This window comes from Trypanosoma melophagium, assembly GCF_022059095.1.
Source record: "Trypanosoma melophagium isolate St. Kilda chromosome Unknown ctg2segment0, whole genome shotgun sequence".
NCBI classification, from domain to species: Eukaryota; Euglenozoa; class Kinetoplastea; order Trypanosomatida; family Trypanosomatidae; genus Trypanosoma; species Trypanosoma melophagium.
Window position 1 is genome coordinate 620,450 of NW_027125149.1, and position 21,347 is coordinate 641,796.

Genomic DNA, 21,347 nt, shown 5'->3' on the forward strand with positions numbered 1-21,347 from the left:
ATATATATATATATATATATTCTGTCTCTTCTGGTATTATAAGATTTTTTGTCCTCTGAAAGGATGGATAAGAATTAACTTCAAAAGGAAAAAAGGGAAAAAACTTTCTGGAGGATTTCAATATTCCATCACAGGCAAAACAAAAAGAATATAGGAAACAAAACCAAAGGGATACATTAACATACCGAAATGAACACATACACAGACAGTTACGCATATATGTATAAATGTGAGTAAAATGATACTGATAGTGATAGTGATAGTGCAGCCGCTGAAACGCTGAAACCTCCGCCCTACCACAAACGAAAAAAAAAAGAAAAAGTTCACAACTAAGATCAACCTGTCGATGATGATGATGCTGGATGGTTACCAAACGCCATTTCCACAGCTCGTCGCGCCTCGTCAAACCGCTTCTCATCGCCTGCGAGAATGGCAGCATCTAATGCTTTCGCATGCATTAACAGTAGTGCATCCTCAGATCGAATGTGATCGCGATAGTCGTACACACCCGTCCGCACAAGACCCCGTCCCGCTACGGAGGCTCGAAGCACCGTAAGAAATGCATCCATCAATACTTCGTAAAATGGCGAGGATAGTGAACGACGTGTTAGCAGCACGTGAAGGCCCGACACAGTCGCATCTAGTGAGTCGTGTGTATTTCCTGGGAAAACAGCACGAATGGCGTCACGGTGGCGAAAATAGTAATTAAGGCGTCGTCCAAAGACAAACTCTCGGGAAGCGTGATTAGTGCACGCCATGGCGAGAGTTGTTACAGCGCATGCAGGTAGTGGTGTTCCTTGTGAACGGTTTAGTACTTGGTTAACAAGTTGCTCTGTAGAGCTTATAGAGTGTTGCATGTATGACATCATCGCAGAGACGCTGGCAGGAAACTCACTACTCACCATCCCAGCTCCCATACAACAGAGTGGAACACATGCATTCACAATAGAAAGAACATCTGCTGCTGCTGGCTCTGTTAACCACGTGACACTCTCACGTCGCCATAGACGTTCTGTGAAGTGTTGCAAAGTCTCCAGTGTCTCCTTTGTTGTCCCATCCGGCATAGCAAAGGATAGTGATACCCCATTATTATCATTATTACCGGTAGTGGTGGTACTAGTAGTAGTAGTAGTAGTAGTAGCTGTTGTCCCTGTTATTTTGTTGTCGCTACTACTTCTATTAATAGAAGTAGGAGCAGATACTTCAGCCCACTCCTTCGCAAAGAGAGGCCCCGAGACAACAACTAACTTTGACATCTGAAGTCCCATAGCGTGATTGAGGTGCTCAAGTGGTGTTAACCCATTTCGAGAAAGGCCACGAGTAAAGACAAATGTAGGCACATCATAATTTTGCTTTAAGTACTCCAGTACAGGAATTTTAGATGATGATGATGATGTTGAAGATAGTGATGTATCGCCCTCTACTTCTTCTCCCAAAGATGTTACCGGTAGACAGAGAAACGAAGCATCACCACGTACATCGTTATCAATTCTCTTAATATTCAATGGATGGAATGAAAGATTAGGTGGAACACAGATACGCCTATCAAAGGCTTGGAACACTCGTGATCCGTGCTGCAATTCATGCAAGTATTCCTGATCCCGAGCAAGCATAGTGACCATTGGAGTATCCATACTATTTGCTAAGAGCGACAGCGTACAAGCTGTAGCCATTTCGCCTGAACCAAGCACCAGAAGCTTCGATGTCATGACCATACTTTTTTTTTCCGCGTTACGTTTTCTTTTAATTACTTTTTTCCGCCCTGCTACTTTTCAATTTGCAAACTTCTCTTTTATTTTCCTTTCCCAGACCTTGTGTCCTTTAAGAAGAAAAAATAATTACATTTACAATCAGAATAAGAACAACCCAAAAACAAAAAAAAAAGAAAATGATACACACAGAAAAAAAAAAAAAATGCAACCCACATTAAGGGATAGGAAGTCTTCTCTATTCCCGATAGGAAAACTGGTTATTTATGCCAGCTTAAGATGCACCTATGGACCATACCCTTCCACTAGATATTAAAAACACATCTCGTTTATGAGTTACTCTCCTAATTCTTTTTTATTTTCATGGTTTATTTGATACTATCATACGCCCTTCCATTTATTTATTTTTTTGTACGTCTGTGTTCGTCAAGCTCCTCATTTTTTTCCTTTCCCTCCCTTTAAAAAGAAAACAAAACACGCACACACAGTATATATATATATATATATATATATATATATATATATAATTCTATATCTACACTTCAATAACGCTCATAACTTTCTCTCTCTCCCTCTCTTTCTTTGTTTTACACACACACACAAAAAAAAAAAAAGGGAGTTTTATCGTGGAAAAAAGATGTAACTTAGTTTTGGACTGCCACCCCACTTTGCTAGCATCCAGCTTCGCAGACGAATACCTTCTGCTGCACGTCTTATTGCCAAACGTGCGTGTGGAAGCGGGTGTTTATGAAAGAACGCCTCAAAGTCTCGCGCCTGATCATCCCCCACAAGTGTAGATCCAACATGTTCAACAATGTGCTGAATGCGAAATGTCCCACCACCCCACTGAGACTTTACTCCATCAAAATGGCGTTTAAACAGTGACCAGAGATATCCACGCGGTAATGACGGGTTAGATGACATGGACGCAAATAATACACCACCATACTGAGAACGAATACCATCGTCATATATGCAACGTTTGGCGATACTTTCCACAAAGTCAGGATCCTCTGCCCATGAGAGAGCAGACAGGATGGAGCGAGATACTTCATCATTATCATGTAAATTAGTGTAGTATTTCCATAAAGCATCAGTTCGTGAAGCTGCATCATTAGGACCAAGACGTACATAAGAAGAGAGAGACATCGTAATTGTATCTGAAGAGTATTCTGCTCCTTCCAAGAAGGCATTCGCTTCTTTCAATGCCCATTTCACTGATGGAACCTCACACGCATCTTCTGTAGGTAAGCATCTTAAAGCAGTTGAGATAGCTGCACTGATAAAAAAAGCACGTCGCATTCGTTCTTCTGATGTACTAGGATTTTCATCTAATAGTTTTGAAGCCATTTCCCCAATGGTATACATAAGACCAATATTTAATTCCTTACGCATACTTTCATCGTCCAAGAAAGAAAGAAAATTCTCCATGCTGCTTTTATACTCTTGCCAGATAGTTCGATTAGATTCGTGTTCAGACAAAAGAGAATGAAATATGGCCAGACGTTCCACATCTTCATTACCCATATAGATAGAAGCCAGTGTATCGGTAATTAAAGCACAGCGATCAGGGATGGAAAGCGAGTTGTATATATGTAACAAACTTGAAAACCCTCCATCATCATATCGGCAGCGAAAAAATCCCTTTCCACCTGGATTGGCATTAATCCATGGAGAATTAGCAAGTTCCAATGGAAGTTCTACTCGTTGAGGTTCAGATCCAGTAAGAGTGACTCGGTGTTTCACTCCATTTGCTCCTTCGAGTACAATAGGTACACTCCACACTGTATTTCTTTTTGTTACTGTTGAGACAAATTGGGAAGTTTCTTGACGCAAAATAATTAAATTAGGTGATGGACGATTAACATGAATAATAGGATATCCCATTTGTGTCGTAAATGAGTTCATAGACTCCGTTAATGAAACACCAGATGCCTCCTCCAATGATTGCCATAGGTGAATAGTCTTTGTATCCCCGTAACGATGTTTTTTAATGTAGTGTGCTACAGAGGATGCCCATTTTTTTTCTCCAAGAAATGCTTCCAACATAAAAACCAATCCCATACCTTTATCATAGCTTATAGCATCAAATATTTGTGTAATCTCAGCAGGGTCATAAATTGGAACTTCAACAGGATGACTATTCTCATACATATCACTTACAAGAGCGGATACAACTTCCCTAGATGCATCCTCATTACATTTCCAGGAAGGTTCAAATTGATCTGCCGCTTTGTATCCACACCATGAAGCAAATCCTTCTTTTAGCCATAATCCTTCCCACCAATTTATAGCCACCAAATTTCCAAACCAATTGTGTGAAACTTCATGACAAATAAGTTCTGTCACACGTTTTAGAGTATTGACACCAGCTTTTCTTTGATCTAAAAGAATAGATTCTACACATGCGATACATCCCCAATTTTCCATTCCACCAATAGGAAAATCAGGAACAGCTATAACATCCAGTTTAGGCAATGGATACTTACAGTCAAAAAATTTTTCAAAATATTCCAATGCAAACGCGGTTACCTTGAGAGCAAAATCAGCGTTTTGCACTTTACCAAGAGATGTGTACACTTTTACTGGAATACCACAAACAGTAGTCTCAACGTACTCTAGTTCTCCTACAAAACAACATGTAAGATATGGTGGGACTGCCGGCGTAGTATCGAAGTGATGTGTCACTGTTTCTTCATGTTTCTCTCGTGATTTCAGGGGACCATTCGACAATACTGTATATCCCTCCATACTAGAAGGTAATGAAACATGCAATGTAAAATCTGCCCGTGCGGCTGGTTCATCTTGACATATGTAAAAGTGTCGTGCTGAAGTAGGCTCAAAATGTGTTGCTGCCATGCGGTGTTCAACCCCATCACTGGTCTTAAACCGTGCACGGTAAAAACCACTCATTTCCGCCCGAATATCTTGAGAGAATGTAAATATTATTGTGTGTGTATTTGTGGGTTTCCCATCCAGTTCAAGTTGCAGTACACCAGCCTTTTCATCACGGCTCACAATATTTGCTCCCGTTACGGTGTGAATAGACATGGATGGACTGTAGTGCAACTGTACCACATTAGACGGCGAAATATCTGCTGCCTGCTGCAATACAACCGTCTCCGTCCCCTCATACTTCCAGTTTGAAAGATCCACACGCACATGTAAATCATATGACTTGGGAACGAGGGAATTGTGCAGTTTCACAGATGTGGTAGTAGCGGTAGTCGACATTCCTTTTTGTTTTTGTTATGTATATATATTTACTGATATATGGTTTTTTTCGTTTCTCTAATTGTAGCAAAAAAAAAAGTATTCTTTTCATGAATAAAAAGAAGAAAAATAAATAAATAAATAATAAATAATAACAATAATAATAAACATAGAGTGCAAACGAAAATAAAAAGCAAAAGAAATTTAGCCGTGAGTTTCACTTTTTCCATTTCAACTTTCACTATAGTGTTACCGTGTAAAAAAGAATAAGAGAGGCAAAATTTCTTCTTGATTTGTAGTCAAACTTACAAATCGAGCAAATGGACCATAGCATAACTCAACATTTTTGTGCAGATGATTGTTTTATTCAATCACCCAATATCATTGTTTTTCCCCCCTTTTTTTAGAGCAGTAACATGATTACTAACACAAACACAAACACGAACACTAACAAATAGACACATACTTCAATTACCTGTTATTGGCAGTACTACTTTCAGTGTACATAACTAGTTGTTCTGACAATAAACGAATTTGTTCTTCCAATGCCTCACGCATACGTTCCGCGTCATTTGTCTTCTGTAAATTGAGATATTCTAGTCGTTGTACCTCCTGTTGGGCGTTTATCAGTGCTTCCTGTTTTTCGGCTAACTCCAACAACGTTAAGTTCATTTGTGTGTGAAAGCAAACTGCTGCACGATCTGCTGCTGCTAGTGTGGCCACAACTTCCTTATTCTCTACTGAACCAACTCCCTCAGCTTCGAGAAGATCTAAAAGTGAAGGTACCACTGCTCGTTCCTGCGATGAAACTTCTGTCATGTTATTCCTTCTCGCATAAGATGCAACTGTTCCAAGTGACTTACAAATGAATTGCAAGGCAGTTCGAATAGGATCGCTAGTGATAGCTGTTGATAAATCCTGTAACAAATGTTCAAATGTTGCTAGTTCCTTTTGTAGGGATTTGGAGGCACTACATCCTTCCCACCAAAAACGTTCTAATGCGAGCAACCACTCCGCCGAATCACATGACTCTCGTCTCAATAATTCATGTGAGTCACTACAGAGTTGATTTACTGCTATAAGGGATCCACGAATAGATGCAACTGTTTGAATTGCAGCACGTACAATAGGCTCAATAATAGTCTGTTTGTGATGTATCAATTCATTAGTGTCACTATTGCTATTAGTGATATTTCCAGTGGTAACAGAAGCGTCTACGAGAAGTCGAATATGTTCACACATTAGCATCAACCACTCATCCAGACTTGAAAAGAGGATAGTCTGTGCTTGCAACATATGCATAAACTTTTCATCAGGTGGTACTGAAGCTGAAAATGCATCCTCCATTTGTTTCACATGAAAGAGCACTGATGCTTTCCGTGATCCATGTGCTTCTAATAATGCGGTTAAACGATCCCGGTAACAACGAATATCACCAAGTGTAGCTCCCTTTACATGAGGACCAAAAGAATCTCGAAGAGAAGCCACTAGAACAGATACACCACTTAACAACGTACGAAGAAAACTACTGAGCTTATTTAACGTACCAGTCGCAAGTTCTTCACGAATTTCTCGTGGTGGTACCCCTCCTCGGTTTCTCATTAGATGGGGAGAGACAACAACAGAAAGCCGTTTCTCTTGTTCTTCTTGTTCCTCTATTTGTTTTTTACGTTGTTTATTAATATCCCAGGCAAAAACAAAGAAATAATGGCAAAATTGCGCCATTGCTGCATTTTTGGTACACTCAACACTCCAATGATCACATGCGTTTGCTGTAGAATCAAGAAGACTACGCAATTCTGTTACCTCTGCCTGAAACACTGATAGTTCAGAGGTAAGTCGTTCGTTCTCTGTCATCCACTTCCGCTGCTTATCCTCATACCTGGTTTTAATATCAAACAACTGCATGTGAATACTCTCATTTTCTGATACAAGTTTCTCCTGATCTTCTGGAGATAGATTCATGGGGACTCCAGTGCCTTTTGAACGCTTTGCACCCGAGCTAGAAGACTGACATTCCCCGTCAGCACCAGTTACAAAGGAAGAAATACCTTTCCATGTTGTTTTTACAGAGGCACCAAAATGTCCACGCTTTCGTTCTGCCTCTAGTTCTGTTTCCATCTTTCTAAGTTTACGTGTCAGTGCCTTATTTTCCTCTTGTACCTGAGCAAGTTCCTCGCCGATGGCAACCATTTGATCCTGTAACTGTTTGTTGTGAAGTTCGAGGACCTGCTTCTGCTTTGTCACGCTTACAACAGCTTTCTTCAATAACGATATTTTCGTTTCAGCATCGCCGTGCGCCATAAGCTCTGCCACTTCCTCTTTACTCGACATTCCTTTAATAAGATCCAACCCCCCGATTCTTCCAAAAAAAAAAAAGAAGGAAAATATTTAGCTAATAAAGAAATACAAAACCACAAGAAAAAAAAAAAGAACGGCCATTCACTCTTTTAAAATATGAATGAAAAAAATAGTATTGAGGTATTACTACTACTATTTGAAGCAGAAGTACCAAAAAGGGCAGCTAGAAATACCAAAAAAAAAAGAAGACGTAAAGCAATCCAATACGTGAATGTACACAAAAACAGGGTAAAAGATGAGATGTAGTAGAGTAGAATAATAGAGACTTAATCTACTAACCAATTCTGAATCATTGTACTAGAACCAAGTTGCGTTTCTTCAACGCAGCAGTGAGCATGAAAGAGTCACATCATACAAGGAGAGAGAGAGAGAGCGGTGAATGTGTCATTGGCCCTTACCCTCAATTATACCATCTCTATATCATCTATCATTCTTCAACAATTATAAAGGGTCATTTATTCCTTTTTTTTTGTTTTCCTGTTTTTATTTTCTTTTTCATACTCTTGTTTTATTTTTATTTTTAATTTCTCCTTGTCTCTTTCGTTTTGCGTGTGTCTTTTCCTTGCCATTAAGCTAGTGAAACTGCGTCAGACCAATCGTACGCGTCCCTCTAGCACGTATGGTCTGAAAGAACGGTATGGTACGAGAAATATCTCGCCTGCATGTACTGTTTGCACGGCGTCATCACCTAGACGCACAACGCCGAGGTCGTCTAATACAACACAAAAGACGTAGCGGTCAACGTCCGGTCGTGGGAGTATCTCATCGCCCTCCGCATAGGGAGGATGTGGCACAAGATATTGCAACTCCGGTGGTGCCGACTGCAGTCCGGCGAGTTTTGCACATCGCCCTGACAACTCTGCGAGGCGGTCGGCAACAATTACTTCATTGTGTGATAGCAGTGGACGGAGTTGAGTAGGAGCGGCCATACCGGCTTCCGCCTCATAGGCGATGGCGGGAGCGAGTGCTTCAATCTTGCGCAGACGTTGGCGCAGCAGCTCGGCGAGAAAGAACTGCGCCCGCTGCACCTCAAGTGCCATAATATCTGATGGTCGGAATGGTAATAGCGATGAACCGCGTGCTTCCCCCTCGCTGGCTTGTCGGATCTGCGCATTTTGTGCTGCGATCTGCGCTGCGACACCGTCAATAACGGCCGCAGGGTACGGGAGAATGTCCGGCGCGGCGCGTTCGTTCTCTGCGGCTTGAATAAGAGCTGCGAGGAGAGTGCCGGAGTTCTGCTGACTGCCGGCGGTGGCGGTGGCGGTGGCGGAGCTGCTGCCGTGGCTATGGCGGGGGTTGGCAGGGGCGATGCCGCCGTCGGGGCTGTTCTCGCGGCTGAGGGCCTCGTCGAGGTGCTCCTCAAAAAACATCTTTCACCCCAACACAATTAGATAGATAGAGAGGGAAAGAGAGAGAGAGAAAAGGAAAACAGGAAGATTAGAAATAAATACATGTCAGGAAAGGCTACTCAACCATATATATATATATATATATATATAGGGGAGAGAGAAAAAGAGAAGCTACCCATCCGAAAGTAGAAAATGAAGAAAAACTTCACTCATCAACCAAGAGTTGACGTGCAGCGGCATCGTGCATGTTGAGTAGGGAGGGAAACAAGAAGTAGAAGAAAAAAAAAAAGACGGTGGTAGAGCAAAATACAAAATAAATAAAGAAAAAAATACAAGAGTCCACCAACAAATCTCAAATAGCAGCATACTCCTCATGTGGTCCAGTGGCTGGAAGCACCCGTGGACGTGAAGGTCGCAAGGCAATTGAGGTGTGAATTCGCGCAGGTTCATGTGCTTCAGCTTGAAGATCACCTACATACAGAAATGTTCTTTCAGGAGTCATTTTTAACTCTGGCTCCTTCTTCTCGCGACAACCAGAGTTCCCACGTATATTTCTATCACCACCAATATCCACATCTCCTACGTTGCTTACTGCATCCCTGTTATTAAGGTTCTTTTGAAGTGCTGGGGAACTATTCATGTTAACCCATTCATGTAATGCCAATACATCTGCCATCATTTTTCGTATCCATTGCATACGCACACTATCCTGGCAGCATCCCATGACATCATCTAGAGACACCTCCAGAATCTTTTTGAAATGAATGTTTTCTTCCTCTGCAATAGAACAACGTCCAGTGTACTCCGATTTTAGTAGATCAATTTTCTCTTTAGCACATTGATCAAGAAACATATAATGCCAGCGTATAGCTTCCATATAGAGTTTCGAATATGCTGCTTCTATTTTCACACGTTCCCTTTCTTCCTCTGATCCTAGACTTTGTAACCCGCGAAGAATTTTTTTAAGTTTTTCTTCATTATAATGAAAAGATTTTTCAGTGTAAGAAGTTTTTCGCTCCATAAGGATATCGTTCGTAGGTGACAAAGAATAAGATGATGATAATTTCATCTTTCCTGAAGACTGAGGAAATATCCTTTCTGAACTTCTTCGTTCCAAGCTTATTACACCTCTTAACTCATTTAGAGAATACAACACAGAAGAACTACGAAGAATATCACTACTCCATGGACTACCGTCAATAACCCAAGCAATTTCCGGTAGTTTTGATTGGGTATAAATTTGGCGACCAAGAGATGTTAATGGTCGATGACGCGATATACGAGCTATAATATCACTTTCTTTCTCTTTAGGACGTACAATAACAGTTGTAGTGGGTCCATGGTAATCATCAATAAGAGAGTCTGAACCTTTTTTATACGGTTCCACTCCTGTAAATCTTGACCCCAATGTACTATGAGCTGTAGTACTGGCATCATGCGAAAGATGATAGTACGCGAATCGAGCCTCTGCATCTAATGGCTGCGATAATGGTCTTTGACTGTCCCGAATGTTTGCGTGAAGAGTAGCCGAATCACCTCTCTTCACGATTCCCCTAACTTCCTTCTCGTTCATAACTACTAAAGGAACTAAACAGATGCAGAGTCGTGAAAACTCCCCACAGTGACGTCTGCTAGCACCAGAAACATCAAAGAGTAACAAAAAAAAAAAAAAGGTGAGGGTGGGGGTGACGGAAAGTTTATAGTTATTGAATTTCCACTATTTATAGGACTACGACAATTGAATTAAATATGAACACCCACCATTATAACAGTAAGCATTAGATTCATAATACCCAGGATTGTCATAATCAAATTAATAAATGTGGCAGTGGCAGCATAAAAAGTTCTAAAATAATAATATAAAACAACACAAGGGATTTTACAATAAAAAACCTCTTAATATATTATTGCTTTTTTTTGCATATAAATTTGTGCTCCCTAAAATATCCCTTATTTTTTTTTTATCTCGAAGATAAAAAAAAAAAATGTGTTGTGGCTATAGGTGTTAATTCTCACCTGCAAATACAATGTAGACGATAAAACAATCGCACCATTCATTTACAAAAATGAACCTAACTTTTTTTCTCTCTTCTCGACACCACTTCATTTTCTTTTCTTCTCCATTTTCTTTCTTCTGCTTTTTGCTAGAGCTACACATCTATATTTTTCACGATACAGCGCCACACTTATTAATTGCTGCAACGTAATGTTCCTTCTTTCGTTTTTCCAAGATTTCATCCAATTTTCTCTGCATAACTATCCGCAATCCAGTTGACACCTCTGCCGCCGTCGCATTTTTGCCATACTCATACTTCCCAACGTAAACAAAGACGTCGCCTGGAAACCCTGGAATACCCTTCATATCTGGATCCCACACCTCGTGACAACCAAAGTACACCATATAGTGAATCGGCACCTGGTATTTCAACACCATATTAAAGGTGCCATGCCGAAAATCCTTCAGTACTTTTGGTGTGTGGTTGAGTGCCCCCTCTGGAAAGAAGCAGAGCATACCACCTTGTGAGAGGAATGCCTCCGCCTTATCTGTCACCGCCGCCTGTTTTACCTTATCCACGGCGAAGGAAGAGGCCTCCTGCGAGGTAAAGTACACCGGCAGGTGTCCACATGCACGAATAACGTGTCCCATCACTGGCAATTGCCAGAGCGAGCTCTTCGCAAATGACTTTACATTACCCATAAACCTCAGTGGATAGAACCATAGAAAAAAGAGTGTATCGAAGAAGGAGGTGTGGCAGGCACAGAAAACACCTCGGTCATCGATGCCGCGCAGGTCAAGCGATCCTGGCATGATGCGAACACGTACCTGCGGTGAGAGGAGTCGCAGTGTCTTGCCGAGAAACAATCCACTGACAATGCAGGCGAGTGACTCCGTGCGGCGCTGCGACAACCATCCGTGTTTGGCGGCCCACTGCAGTGGGAGACATATAGCGCAGCAGAGCAGAACGAGAAGTCCCACGCAGAGAGTAAACCACAAGCGTGAGAGAAGAACTGGTCGGCGGAAGTACAGAAAACCGAGGAAAGCGAGAAGAAAGGGAAGGAAAGGGAAGAGGAGGAGACACATCCGGTAGGATGATGGTGGGCGGAGAAGTAATATATAGTATATAGTATATATATATATATATATATATATATATGTAGAGAGATATATAGATAATGGTAAGATCAAGTATGGCTATGGTAGTGAAGAAAAAGAAGAAGAGAAAGGCAATAAAAAAAAAAAGGAGAACAAAAAAGACAGATAAAACCGAAAAAAAAATACAAGAAAAAATAAAAAACAGATAAAAAGACGAGAAGAACAAAAAGTGTAAAGACGTAAAAGTAAAAAGAAAGGTGAGAGAGTAAATCCGTTAAAGTGGATGAATCCGTGCGCATACGTCGGTGCGACATCAGGTTGACCAGAGAACTCCTATGAAGAGATATAAAGGGATTGCAAATTCAAAAAGGAAAAAGAAGCCAATAGCTGAGAACATATTGGTTACTGTATTTCTTTTTGTTCCCCTGAATCTTCAGAATCAGGAAGGAAAAAGGTCCCCAAACCACACACCAAAAATACAAAATAAAAAAAAAACGGTAAAGGAAAAAAAAAAAAAAAATGACACAAGTCTTTCTTAAGAAGAAAAAAATGTAATTTGGGGGATCACGCAGAAGTGAGGTTCATCATCTGGCATACCAAACACTTAAGAAAAAAAAAGATCTTTTGTTTTTCTTGCCCATATTGGAATATCTACTTCCTATTTATTTACTTCTTACTTTCCTGTTACTGACAACACATGAAAAAAAAAAAGAATCACTATATTTACGCCTCACCATAATGAAAAAAAAAAAATTCACCCTGATACCTCGGTTACAGCACATCACCTTTCGCTTCGCTGCCCTCTTCTACCTTTTCTTTCTTTCTACATCCAAAGAAATTTCTCTTTGCAGTAGCATTCTCTTTCCCGATTTTTTTCCCAATGTTTTTTTCTCTTAGTTTCATTTGGGTAATGTGATACCGCAGTAAAGTGAATACGACATTAGGAAGAGATCTTTGTAGGGAAAAAATTCCACCTAGAATTTGATAGAAGAGAAGAACCGCACATTCTCCTTTCTGTGAAAACCCATATTTAAAAATAAAAAGAAAAAAAGACCTCATGCCGTCACCCATCGGTATATGGCATTACTTCAGCAATCTCGCTGGTTAATAAAAGTCCAGCAAACATGATACCGTTCTACTACTGTTAAAAGTACTAATAAAAAGGTACACACAAAAAAAAGAAAGATTCATGCTCAACAATTTTTTTTTCATACTTTCGTGAAAAAACAATATATTCTTTTAGTTTATTTCCATTTTGCTTCCTACAGATGGAAAGGTGAACCTTCATAGACGCATAAATATATCCATATACAATAGCTAGAAGTACAACAATTGTTGCTGGAAACATGTTGTACAATATTTCACTTTGAAGTCCACGAATGTCTCTAATGTAAAAAGAAAAAAAATAATACTAATAATAATAATAATAATAATAATAATAATAATAATAATAATAATAATAATAATAATAATAATAATAATAATAATAATAATAATAATAATAGTAATAATAATAAAACAAAAAAGACACACAGACACATATATGGATAAATTAAATCAATATATATATATATATATATATATATATATATATATCATTTTCTCACTTACTATCTACTCACACCACTTCTGTTCGTGCAGCAGCATCCAACAAGTGTTGAGGAATTCGACAACGGGGCGGCCGCCGTCTGGCAAGCGGTGGTACATTCATACGTGTACTTCGCCCCCGCTCAAGTACAGATCCCAGTGGACAGAAGAAGTTTCGCACGCCTGAAATATCTGCAGTTCGTCCCCCTTTCTTACCTACTTTTTGACCTTGACCCACAAAGACATTACATAAAGAGTCGTCATCCAAGTTTGACCGTTGGTTCTCTGCAGTTTTTATCGATCCTGTATCCATAGAGTAGAGTGAAACAGAATGGTGAGAATCACGTAACGTTTGATCAACAGATGTGTCCCTTACCGGCTGGTGTGCTTGGCCTAATGGTACCATATATTGTGTATATGGTCTGGCAAAAGGCACCCCAACATCTGCAGTAAAAGGGAAAAAGGTATTAGTTGGCGAGAAAAGAACTGCCTGTGGCATGTTAGTATGGAAAGGAGGCGGAGGAGGGGGCGGAGGAGGGATTTGTGTTTGTTGTTGCTGCTGCTGATGTTGTATATTGCTTGCACTGTGTGATTGGGTAAAAAGAACGGGAAGGGCTTGAGAAGTTGTACCAGTTTGTATTGCTGATGGTGCATTTAAATATAGTGGTAAATACTGCTGCTGTCCTGAACCACCAACGTACATAACATAGGCCCCACTGTTAACGTTATTTGCTGCGAATAACATCTAGACAAAAACAATTTTTCCCTTTTTGTTTATTTCGTTATTATTGGTGTGGTTGTTCTTATCCTTGTTGTTTTCCAACTAAGGCGTAATCTACAGACTTTATAAATAAATAAATAAAAAGAAATGTGAGAAAAAGATCAGAATACTCACGTCTAACAATAGCAAGAAGATTTAAAAGTTATCAATAGGTAAACCCAAGAAAAAAAAAAAAAAAAAACACACACACAACATTACAGTGTTCACTTTTAATAATATTAAAAAGGGAACTTCAGCATCCTCTCTCCTTTTTTCTACAACCTACTTAATAAGGACCTTCAACACAAAGCTGCAAACCAAGGGAAAAAAACAAGTCACGCATACACACATCTCTATGTGTAAACACATCTGTACATACAGTGACATAATAGTAGAAGAAATAGAAGAACAAAATACGGTTTGTTTTCAAAAGCGGTGGCAATTTCTATACTTCACCTTCTAAGGGTATTACTACTAGTGTTATTATATTCCTCTTTCTTTCTTTATCTATCTATCTATCCATCTCTACTTATCATGAACACGTATATACACAAAGATGTAGGTGTAGATAATTTGAAAGGGACACAAATACATAAAAGTCGGTTCTATCTTAGACATAGTAGTTGAATCACCGGAAACCCAGCGGGGGAAAAAAAAGATGCCAGAGAACCCAACCCATTCCTTCATTTCAATCAACATATTCTCATTGGGTAATTCTCTTGTAAAAATAAACAGAGGCCATGGAGAATGGTGGGTGTCGTGATTCCGCCACTTTCTCATCATTGAAAATAAGCCAATTCCCCATTTCCTCATCTCGTATGTGACAAACATAGTGTCCTACCTTGGCGCTCGCACCCATGTGGCTTATCATCGCATGTAGTTTGTAAATTGCTGGTCCATCAGCCACACGTGTTGTTGTAGATTCCTGCGTTTCTGGCACATTTGCAGCCCCAGAAGCTTTACTCATCTCAAGGGCAATATCCTCACGACTAAATACATAGTCAATTGCACGTTCTGCATTCATGCCAGTTTGTGAAAGTGCGTATCTGGCAATAGAATCTTCAATACCCATACTTAATAAAATAGCAAGTGATGTTTCGTCTACTGACTTTGATAGCGGAGATACTGGTTTATGTGGAAGACCCGTATCAGTAGAAGGCATTTCAACTTCATCAGCTTGAAGACCTTTACCTCGAAGATATTCGATATTTATCGTTTCTGGAACATCAATAAATACGTCAAGTTTTTTCGCAGACATAGTTTCAACGTCAAAATGTACTCGACGCAGAAAGACAGGAAGTACATCAGGAAAGGTGATCAATCGTGTGGTTTTCAAGTAACTCACTGAGCTATCACAGGCGCTGCAACGACACATAATTTCTGTAGGTTGCATCATTGATTCAATACACGCTTCTAACGAACGGTGTGGACGACTTGCTTCAATTTCTTCTTCTGTAAGTTTTCGTTCCCCATTATGATTGGCTTCCGCAGGATCTATTGGAATCGGAAGTGAGAGACAACAATCTGTCTCACGTGTATAGCGAACTTTATGGCATGCACTGCACTGTACACGATTTTCCACTGTCATTTTGAAAATATCAGCAGGATGTAAACTTTCTGCATCCTTACTGTAGGGAGGTCTAATATAACGTCGCATTTGTTCAAGTAAATACAACATGTATTCCTGTGCATCCTGCTGTTCTGCAGAAGAAAAGTCAGGATGTGTATTGGCAAAAACACGCTTAAACTCTCGAGCTGTAATACCGTTATTTCGTTCATTATCCTTTTTAGAGAATTCTCCAGAGAGAAGACCACTAGCGACACGCTCGGTCTGGCAAGTACGACAGTTATAGGGATTTTCACGGCATACTTTCTGATGTAGCGTTTCATGGTTGTGGTAAAATGCCTCTCTGAAAGGTTCCAAGGCAAAAAGACACTGTACAACAGAAGCCATATAACAACTGTTACCAAAATTATGCATCCCTGTTCTTCCAGGACCAAACACAGGATCAAGAGATTCACCACTTTCTGTAATACGGTTAAAATCAAACTGTGATGAGTAATCATATTGCATTTCTCCAAGCGTCTTGGCTGTTTTCTTTGCAGTTGTAACATCTATACCAAAATGGCTCATATGAGAGGTAAAGTGAACATCAGATACCTCATCATCACATTCATAGCAGTAGAAATCAGCACCTGCTGGTGTTACTGTTCCAAGTTTTACAACTACAGGATGTCTGGTATTTAAATAGTGTTGTAATGCATGACCACTACCTCCTGCTTCCTTTCGTGGACATCCCACCGCCCCACACGTCATACACATCCAGTTATTCGTACGGCAATCACAGTCATCAAAGCTGCATTTATCCGTAGATGATGGTGGTGCATTTTGAAAGGGACTTGGTAACTGTTCTAAACAGACCAAATGTGGACATTGTGGACGCATATACTCTGTACCATCTGCATCAATAGCGTCTTTAGCTCCTGTTGAAATAGCATACACAATTGATGAGTAACACTCCACGGTAAGCTCTGGTGGTGCCACAAATGACTTTGCGCATATACCACAACAGACCGCCGTTTCGTATTCCTTTGGAGCCGCAACTCCAAGTTTATTAACATCCTTTGGGACATCTGCCGCATCTTCCTCCTTTGGTGGTAATTCTCTGTTCCAAACAAACATGGAGTGGGTAGACTGTACTGAGATGTGCTTGCGAACATGTTCTACACAAAGACCCATGTGACAACACATACAAACCAGAATTCCTTCTTCATGTCTGCATGTACGGCAACAATAAGCGCATTCCTCCTTATGTATTGCGGACGCATGATGTGGAATAACCATCGCTGATTCATCCCAGCAATGTTGACATGCTTCCTCTGTGATATCAAAAGGTGGGACCATTTATCCTTCTGTATATGTTCACTTTGCTATCTATTTCAAACGTATTCCTATTGCTCTTTTATACGTGGTATATGTTCATATACATTGTAATTATAAGTGTGCAGTGTGTACGAATATAGATCAGGATAACGAACGACAAAAAAAAAAACACATAGAAATAAAGATGGAGAGAGAAAAAGAGATAAATCAATAAAAATGCTTTCTTATTTGAAATACATAGAATTATCAATATCCATATAAAATAATCTGAGGACACTTAGATTCCCAACTGTTTCATAGAATCTCAGTCGCAACTACGGCAAAACAAATAAAAACGAAAAAAATAAAATAAAAACTGGGAAGCATGCATGCACACACACAGACACACAGAAATAGAGATAGAAATTAAGGCAGCAAACCAAATCAAAACCAAAAAAAAAAAAAACACTCAGAGAAATAAAAATAAAAATAAGATACCATTTCTCCCATCCCTTACTTAAAAGAAAGTGATCGTTTGCGACTTTTTTCTCTTGCTTTTTTTTTCCTTCATTCCTCCAGTTTACCATTTACCCACTCATATCGATTTTACCTTCAAGCATTTTTAAAGTTGGGCTTCCGCTTCTCCACAAATGCATGCATGCCTTCCTTCTGGTCTGCTGTTGCAAATGTGGCTTGAAATGTACGCTTCTCATAGGCGAGGCCCTGCGTCAACGTTGTCTCTAACGCCTTGTTCACACAATCCTTTGCCAACCCCACCGTTACCTGACTGTTCTGTGCAATTTTTTCCGCAATGGACATGGCGGTTGGAAGAAGTTCTTCGTGCTTTACAACACGTGAAACCAATCCAGCACTTTGTGCCTCCGCGGCTGAATATGGTTCTCCCGTGAGCACCCACTCCATCGCTTTACTTTTTCCAATAAGTCGTGTGAGACGCTGCGTCCCACCCAAGCCAGGAATGGTTCCAATTTTTATCTCTGGCTGCCCAAAAACGGCCTTCTCACTGGCTATAATAATATCACAGGCCATCGCCAACTCACATCCCCCGCCAAGGGCGAAACCGTTTACGGCGGCGATAATTGGTTTAGTCGTGCTTGCAATGACATCAAGGCTCTTAAACATGTTATTTTTGTAAAAATCTACAAATCCTTTATCAGCCATCATTTTTATGTCGGCGCCAGCAACAAATGCTCGACCCGTACCCGTAATAATCATGACAGAGACTGATGGATCAGAATCACACTTTTTCAAATAGTCTGCAAGCGCATCCGATAATTCAGCATTCATCGCATTTAGTTGTTTGGGTCGATTCAGGGTCAGTGTCACAACAGCTCCCTTTTGTGCTGACTTGACGAGAGGCTCAACAGCCTGGCGAAGGAATAAACTGTAGCAAAACATGATATGGAAATACGATACCTTTACTTATTTTAAAAACTTCTCAAAGAAAGAGACACGAAAAAGAAAAAAAAAACAATCACAACAGTGGAGAAAAAGGGGATCCTATATAGCAACATCTATCACGTGGTTTTTCCGTTGTTCTTTTTTTTTTAATCCTTCCATCTTTTCTCAGTATGGAAGAAAGAATACAACTACATGAAATAACCCAATACCACATTATTTCCTGCAACAAGTCCACATAAGCAAAAACAGGAAATAGTTATTTATTTATGAAAAGAAAAACTCAACTCTTCGTTCCTTCCTCAATGGTGGTAATAAAAGTTAAGCATACGTTGTATAGGAGAACACAAGAGGTGTACAATATCAGTTTTCCTGCCCACTACTTGACATGGACAAGCATCTGAGTTATTCTCTCTACAAAGTGTAATCACTCAAGATTCACAGTAATCAAGTAAAAAATGAATTTTAATTTCAGCAAGCTTATTTAATCTTTTGAAAGGTCATGTCAAGGTATACCATAAGGTTATCCAAGACTAGATTCATAAAGAGAAAGACATGGACCCACATTTTTCATAACAATTTAAATTTTAAATAACGTAGGTGAAAAAAAAAAAAGAAATAATAAAAGTACTACATTCATGAATCATTCATATCTTTTGTACATGTGCTTTCCATTGTAAACAGTACAAAAAAAAAAATGATCTCCAACTTCAGTTCGAAAACTATAGATTAACAATGGGTTACCCAATTCAGTGACACATATACCTTCGGAAGCTGCTCACCATAAATTTAGAAACGTAACATATCCACATCTTTATTCCAGTGAATAAAGATGCAAACACATAGTACTTTGCGCAGTACATTCTGAGTTATTTTTTTACTGGTGGAGCACAACAACAACAACTGCTGATATAAATGTAACAGTTGTTGTTGTTTTATTGCTGTGTACAGATTACCTCTTTTCTCATGAGTCACTCCAGGAGAGCATAAAACATAATATTGTCTTGAAGAAGAAACAAATCGGTCGCTAGTGAACAAAAGTAAAGAAATGGCTCACATGCATTTTTCTTACTCATCTCATTAATGTGAACTGAGGAAAGCAAAACAAAGGAACCCCACTCACCCCCAACCCCTTGTAATGGAGAGCAAATACGGCTTCCCTTTTCTTGATTAGATCAGTTGATCATGTGCCATAACAATCCATCAATTTTATCGTACTACCTTAATCTGTTCTTCGATTCTAAGGCGCTTCACTCTGAGATAGAAAGAGAACGAGAAAAGAAAGGGAAAAGGGTGTAGCTGAAATAATTTATCCACCATATAGGCTAAATATTCTCAGCACTACCTCTGTAGTCCTCTTAATGTAGGATCCTTTCCTTCTTGCTCAAATCCTCATCTCGTTATAATTTGAGTATCTGGAGTAACACAATTCTGTGTATCCCCAAGAATAATTATATTTTCTGTGCATCCCTGTCTCTTTTCGTGAAGACAAAAACGTAGAACAACCACACCTCTTGCAAATTACATGGTACCGAGCGCATAGGGGGAAAAGCAAGGAATAAAATAGAAAAAAAAGGAACGAAATACAGAAGAGATGCCCTCGAACTACAAAAAAAAAAACATCAAAACAAAAGGAAGTAACGAATTCAGTGTTTTCTACCACTAAAGTAGTTTATTTTTCTTTTTTTTTTTTACTACAGAGCGCCTAACTTGTCCAGCATAGCGTTCACTTCCTTCGTGACATCCGCCTGAGAACGTCTCATAGATTCAGACTTTTTGGCATCATTGTTAATGAGACGAGTCATCTGCTCAACAGCAAGTTTAACATTTGCAACAGCTGTTTCTTCAGTACACCCCTTAAAGAAGGGATGTTTCAGCAGATCTGCAGTTGAGGGTCGTTGTAGTGGATCCCTAATCAAACACTTTTTGACAAAATCACGGGCTTCTTCAGAGTATGATGGTTTTTCAGGTAATGTTGGTGTTGTATCTCCTGATATTCTTCCCAACAACTGAAATAAATTCATTTCATCCGGTGGTGCCCATGGATTTTTCCCAGTTACTGTGGCTATAACTGTTAATCCAAGAGACCAAACATCACTACTAAAGCTATATGCACCTTGTTCCAAACGCTCTGGTGCCATGAAATACATTGTCCCCACATAAGTTGAGGATACATCAAGAGTTTGGAAAAGTTTTGAAACCCCAAAGTCACCAATTTTAACATATCCATCATCACGAATAAGCAAATTGCTTGGTTTAATATCCCTATGAATCACACGTTTTTTGTCATGAAGATAAACTAGACCAGAGACTACTTGAAAAAAAATATCACGTAGTATAGTCTCTTCTATACCTTCCCAAAAGTAAGACAAATCTTTTAAAGTGTATGCCATCCATTCCATAGGTATTACAATGGCAGCTTCCTCAGAATCCCAGAAAGCACCTAGATTTTTCATAACAAAAGGTGAGTTTGACTGAGAACTAAAGAAAGACAACTCCCGATCTACTTCATCACGATGTGGCTTAGATGTTATGGGTATGTGCTTGAGAGCCACAGGGGTTCCATCTTTAAGTTTGGCAAAATAAACGGTACCACTGGCTCCACGACCGATTGTTCTTTTGGAAGCATCATCAATATCTTCCTTCGTTACACTTCCAGGTAATTTTCTACCATCTTTGGTAAACATACCTGATTCATTAAACAAGAAAGCTCGCAGTTGGAGGGAGTTGTTGTTTTTTATTTGGTAAGACTGCATATCTCGCTGGGATTTCTCCACAGCAGCTGCGTCTAAAACAAGCCCCATTTTCTTCATTCTGAAGAATCAAGGCACTCAATTACCTACGCATAGTAAAAAAAAAGACAATAAAAAAAAAAAATATGCACAAAATTCGAACAAGTGGGTCAAGAAAGCAAACACACAAGACAACCTATACATCTATAAACAGATCAGCTCATTGTTTAACCATTATTATTATTTTTTTTCTGTATCCCTTT

At 39.6% G+C, this 21,347-nt stretch overlaps 10 protein-coding genes across 10 annotated transcripts; all 10 read right to left on the reverse strand.

Moving 5' to 3' along the window:
* Positions 1–335: 335 nt before the first annotated feature.
* On the reverse strand, positions 336–1,715 carry LSM04_005562 (uncharacterized protein; the record flags this gene model as incomplete). Its single annotated transcript, XM_067336265.1, has 1 exon — positions 336–1,715. The coding sequence occupies one exon, from the start codon at positions 1,713–1,715 to the stop codon at positions 336–338; it is 1,380 nt and encodes a 459-aa protein (XP_067192580.1).
* A 615-nt stretch (positions 1,716–2,330) lies between these two features.
* Positions 2,331–4,943, reverse strand: LSM04_006393 (uncharacterized protein; the record flags this gene model as incomplete). Its single annotated transcript, XM_067336266.1, has 1 exon — positions 2,331–4,943. The coding sequence occupies one exon, from the start codon at positions 4,941–4,943 to the stop codon at positions 2,331–2,333; it is 2,613 nt and encodes an 870-aa protein (XP_067192629.1).
* Positions 4,944–5,393: 450 nt separating this feature from the next.
* Positions 5,394–7,256, reverse strand: LSM04_008023 (uncharacterized protein; the record flags this gene model as incomplete). Its single annotated transcript, XM_067336267.1, has 1 exon — positions 5,394–7,256. One exon carries the CDS (start codon positions 7,254–7,256, stop codon positions 5,394–5,396), a length of 1,863 nt encoding a protein of 620 aa, XP_067192727.1.
* Positions 7,257–7,870: 614 nt separating this feature from the next.
* On the reverse strand, positions 7,871–8,653 carry LSM04_003772 (DNA replication complex GINS protein SLD5; the record flags this gene model as incomplete). The annotated part of the gene is made up of 1 exon (XM_067336268.1): positions 7,871–8,653. One exon carries the CDS (start codon positions 8,651–8,653, stop codon positions 7,871–7,873), a length of 783 nt encoding a protein of 260 aa, XP_067192494.1.
* A 331-nt stretch (positions 8,654–8,984) lies between these two features.
* On the reverse strand, positions 8,985–10,205 carry LSM04_001982 (uncharacterized protein; the record flags this gene model as incomplete). The annotated part of the gene is made up of 1 exon (XM_067336269.1): positions 8,985–10,205. One exon carries the CDS (start codon positions 10,203–10,205, stop codon positions 8,985–8,987), a length of 1,221 nt encoding a protein of 406 aa, XP_067192400.1.
* Positions 10,206–10,799: 594 nt separating this feature from the next.
* Positions 10,800–11,714, reverse strand: LSM04_004618 (Phospholipid/glycerol acyltransferase; the record flags this gene model as incomplete). Its single annotated transcript, XM_067336270.1, has 1 exon — positions 10,800–11,714. One exon carries the CDS (start codon positions 11,712–11,714, stop codon positions 10,800–10,802), a length of 915 nt encoding a protein of 304 aa, XP_067192544.1.
* Positions 11,715–13,344: 1,630 nt separating this feature from the next.
* On the reverse strand, positions 13,345–14,058 carry LSM04_003097 (uncharacterized protein; the record flags this gene model as incomplete). The annotated part of the gene is made up of 1 exon (XM_067336272.1): positions 13,345–14,058. One exon carries the CDS (start codon positions 14,056–14,058, stop codon positions 13,345–13,347), a length of 714 nt encoding a protein of 237 aa, XP_067192452.1.
* Positions 14,059–14,776: 718 nt separating this feature from the next.
* On the reverse strand, positions 14,777–16,978 carry LSM04_000217 (zinc finger protein; the record flags this gene model as incomplete). Its single annotated transcript, XM_067336273.1, has 1 exon — positions 14,777–16,978. One exon carries the CDS (start codon positions 16,976–16,978, stop codon positions 14,777–14,779), a length of 2,202 nt encoding a protein of 733 aa, XP_067192284.1.
* Positions 16,979–17,548: 570 nt separating this feature from the next.
* Positions 17,549–18,352, reverse strand: LSM04_004120 (Enoyl-CoA hydratase/isomerase; the record flags this gene model as incomplete). Its single annotated transcript, XM_067336274.1, has 1 exon — positions 17,549–18,352. The coding sequence occupies one exon, from the start codon at positions 18,350–18,352 to the stop codon at positions 17,549–17,551; it is 804 nt and encodes a 267-aa protein (XP_067192509.1).
* Positions 18,353–20,046: 1,694 nt separating this feature from the next.
* Positions 20,047–21,165, reverse strand: LSM04_007752 (Protein kinase domain; the record flags this gene model as incomplete). Its single annotated transcript, XM_067336275.1, has 1 exon — positions 20,047–21,165. One exon carries the CDS (start codon positions 21,163–21,165, stop codon positions 20,047–20,049), a length of 1,119 nt encoding a protein of 372 aa, XP_067192706.1.
* Between the last annotated feature and the right edge of the window lie 182 nt (positions 21,166–21,347).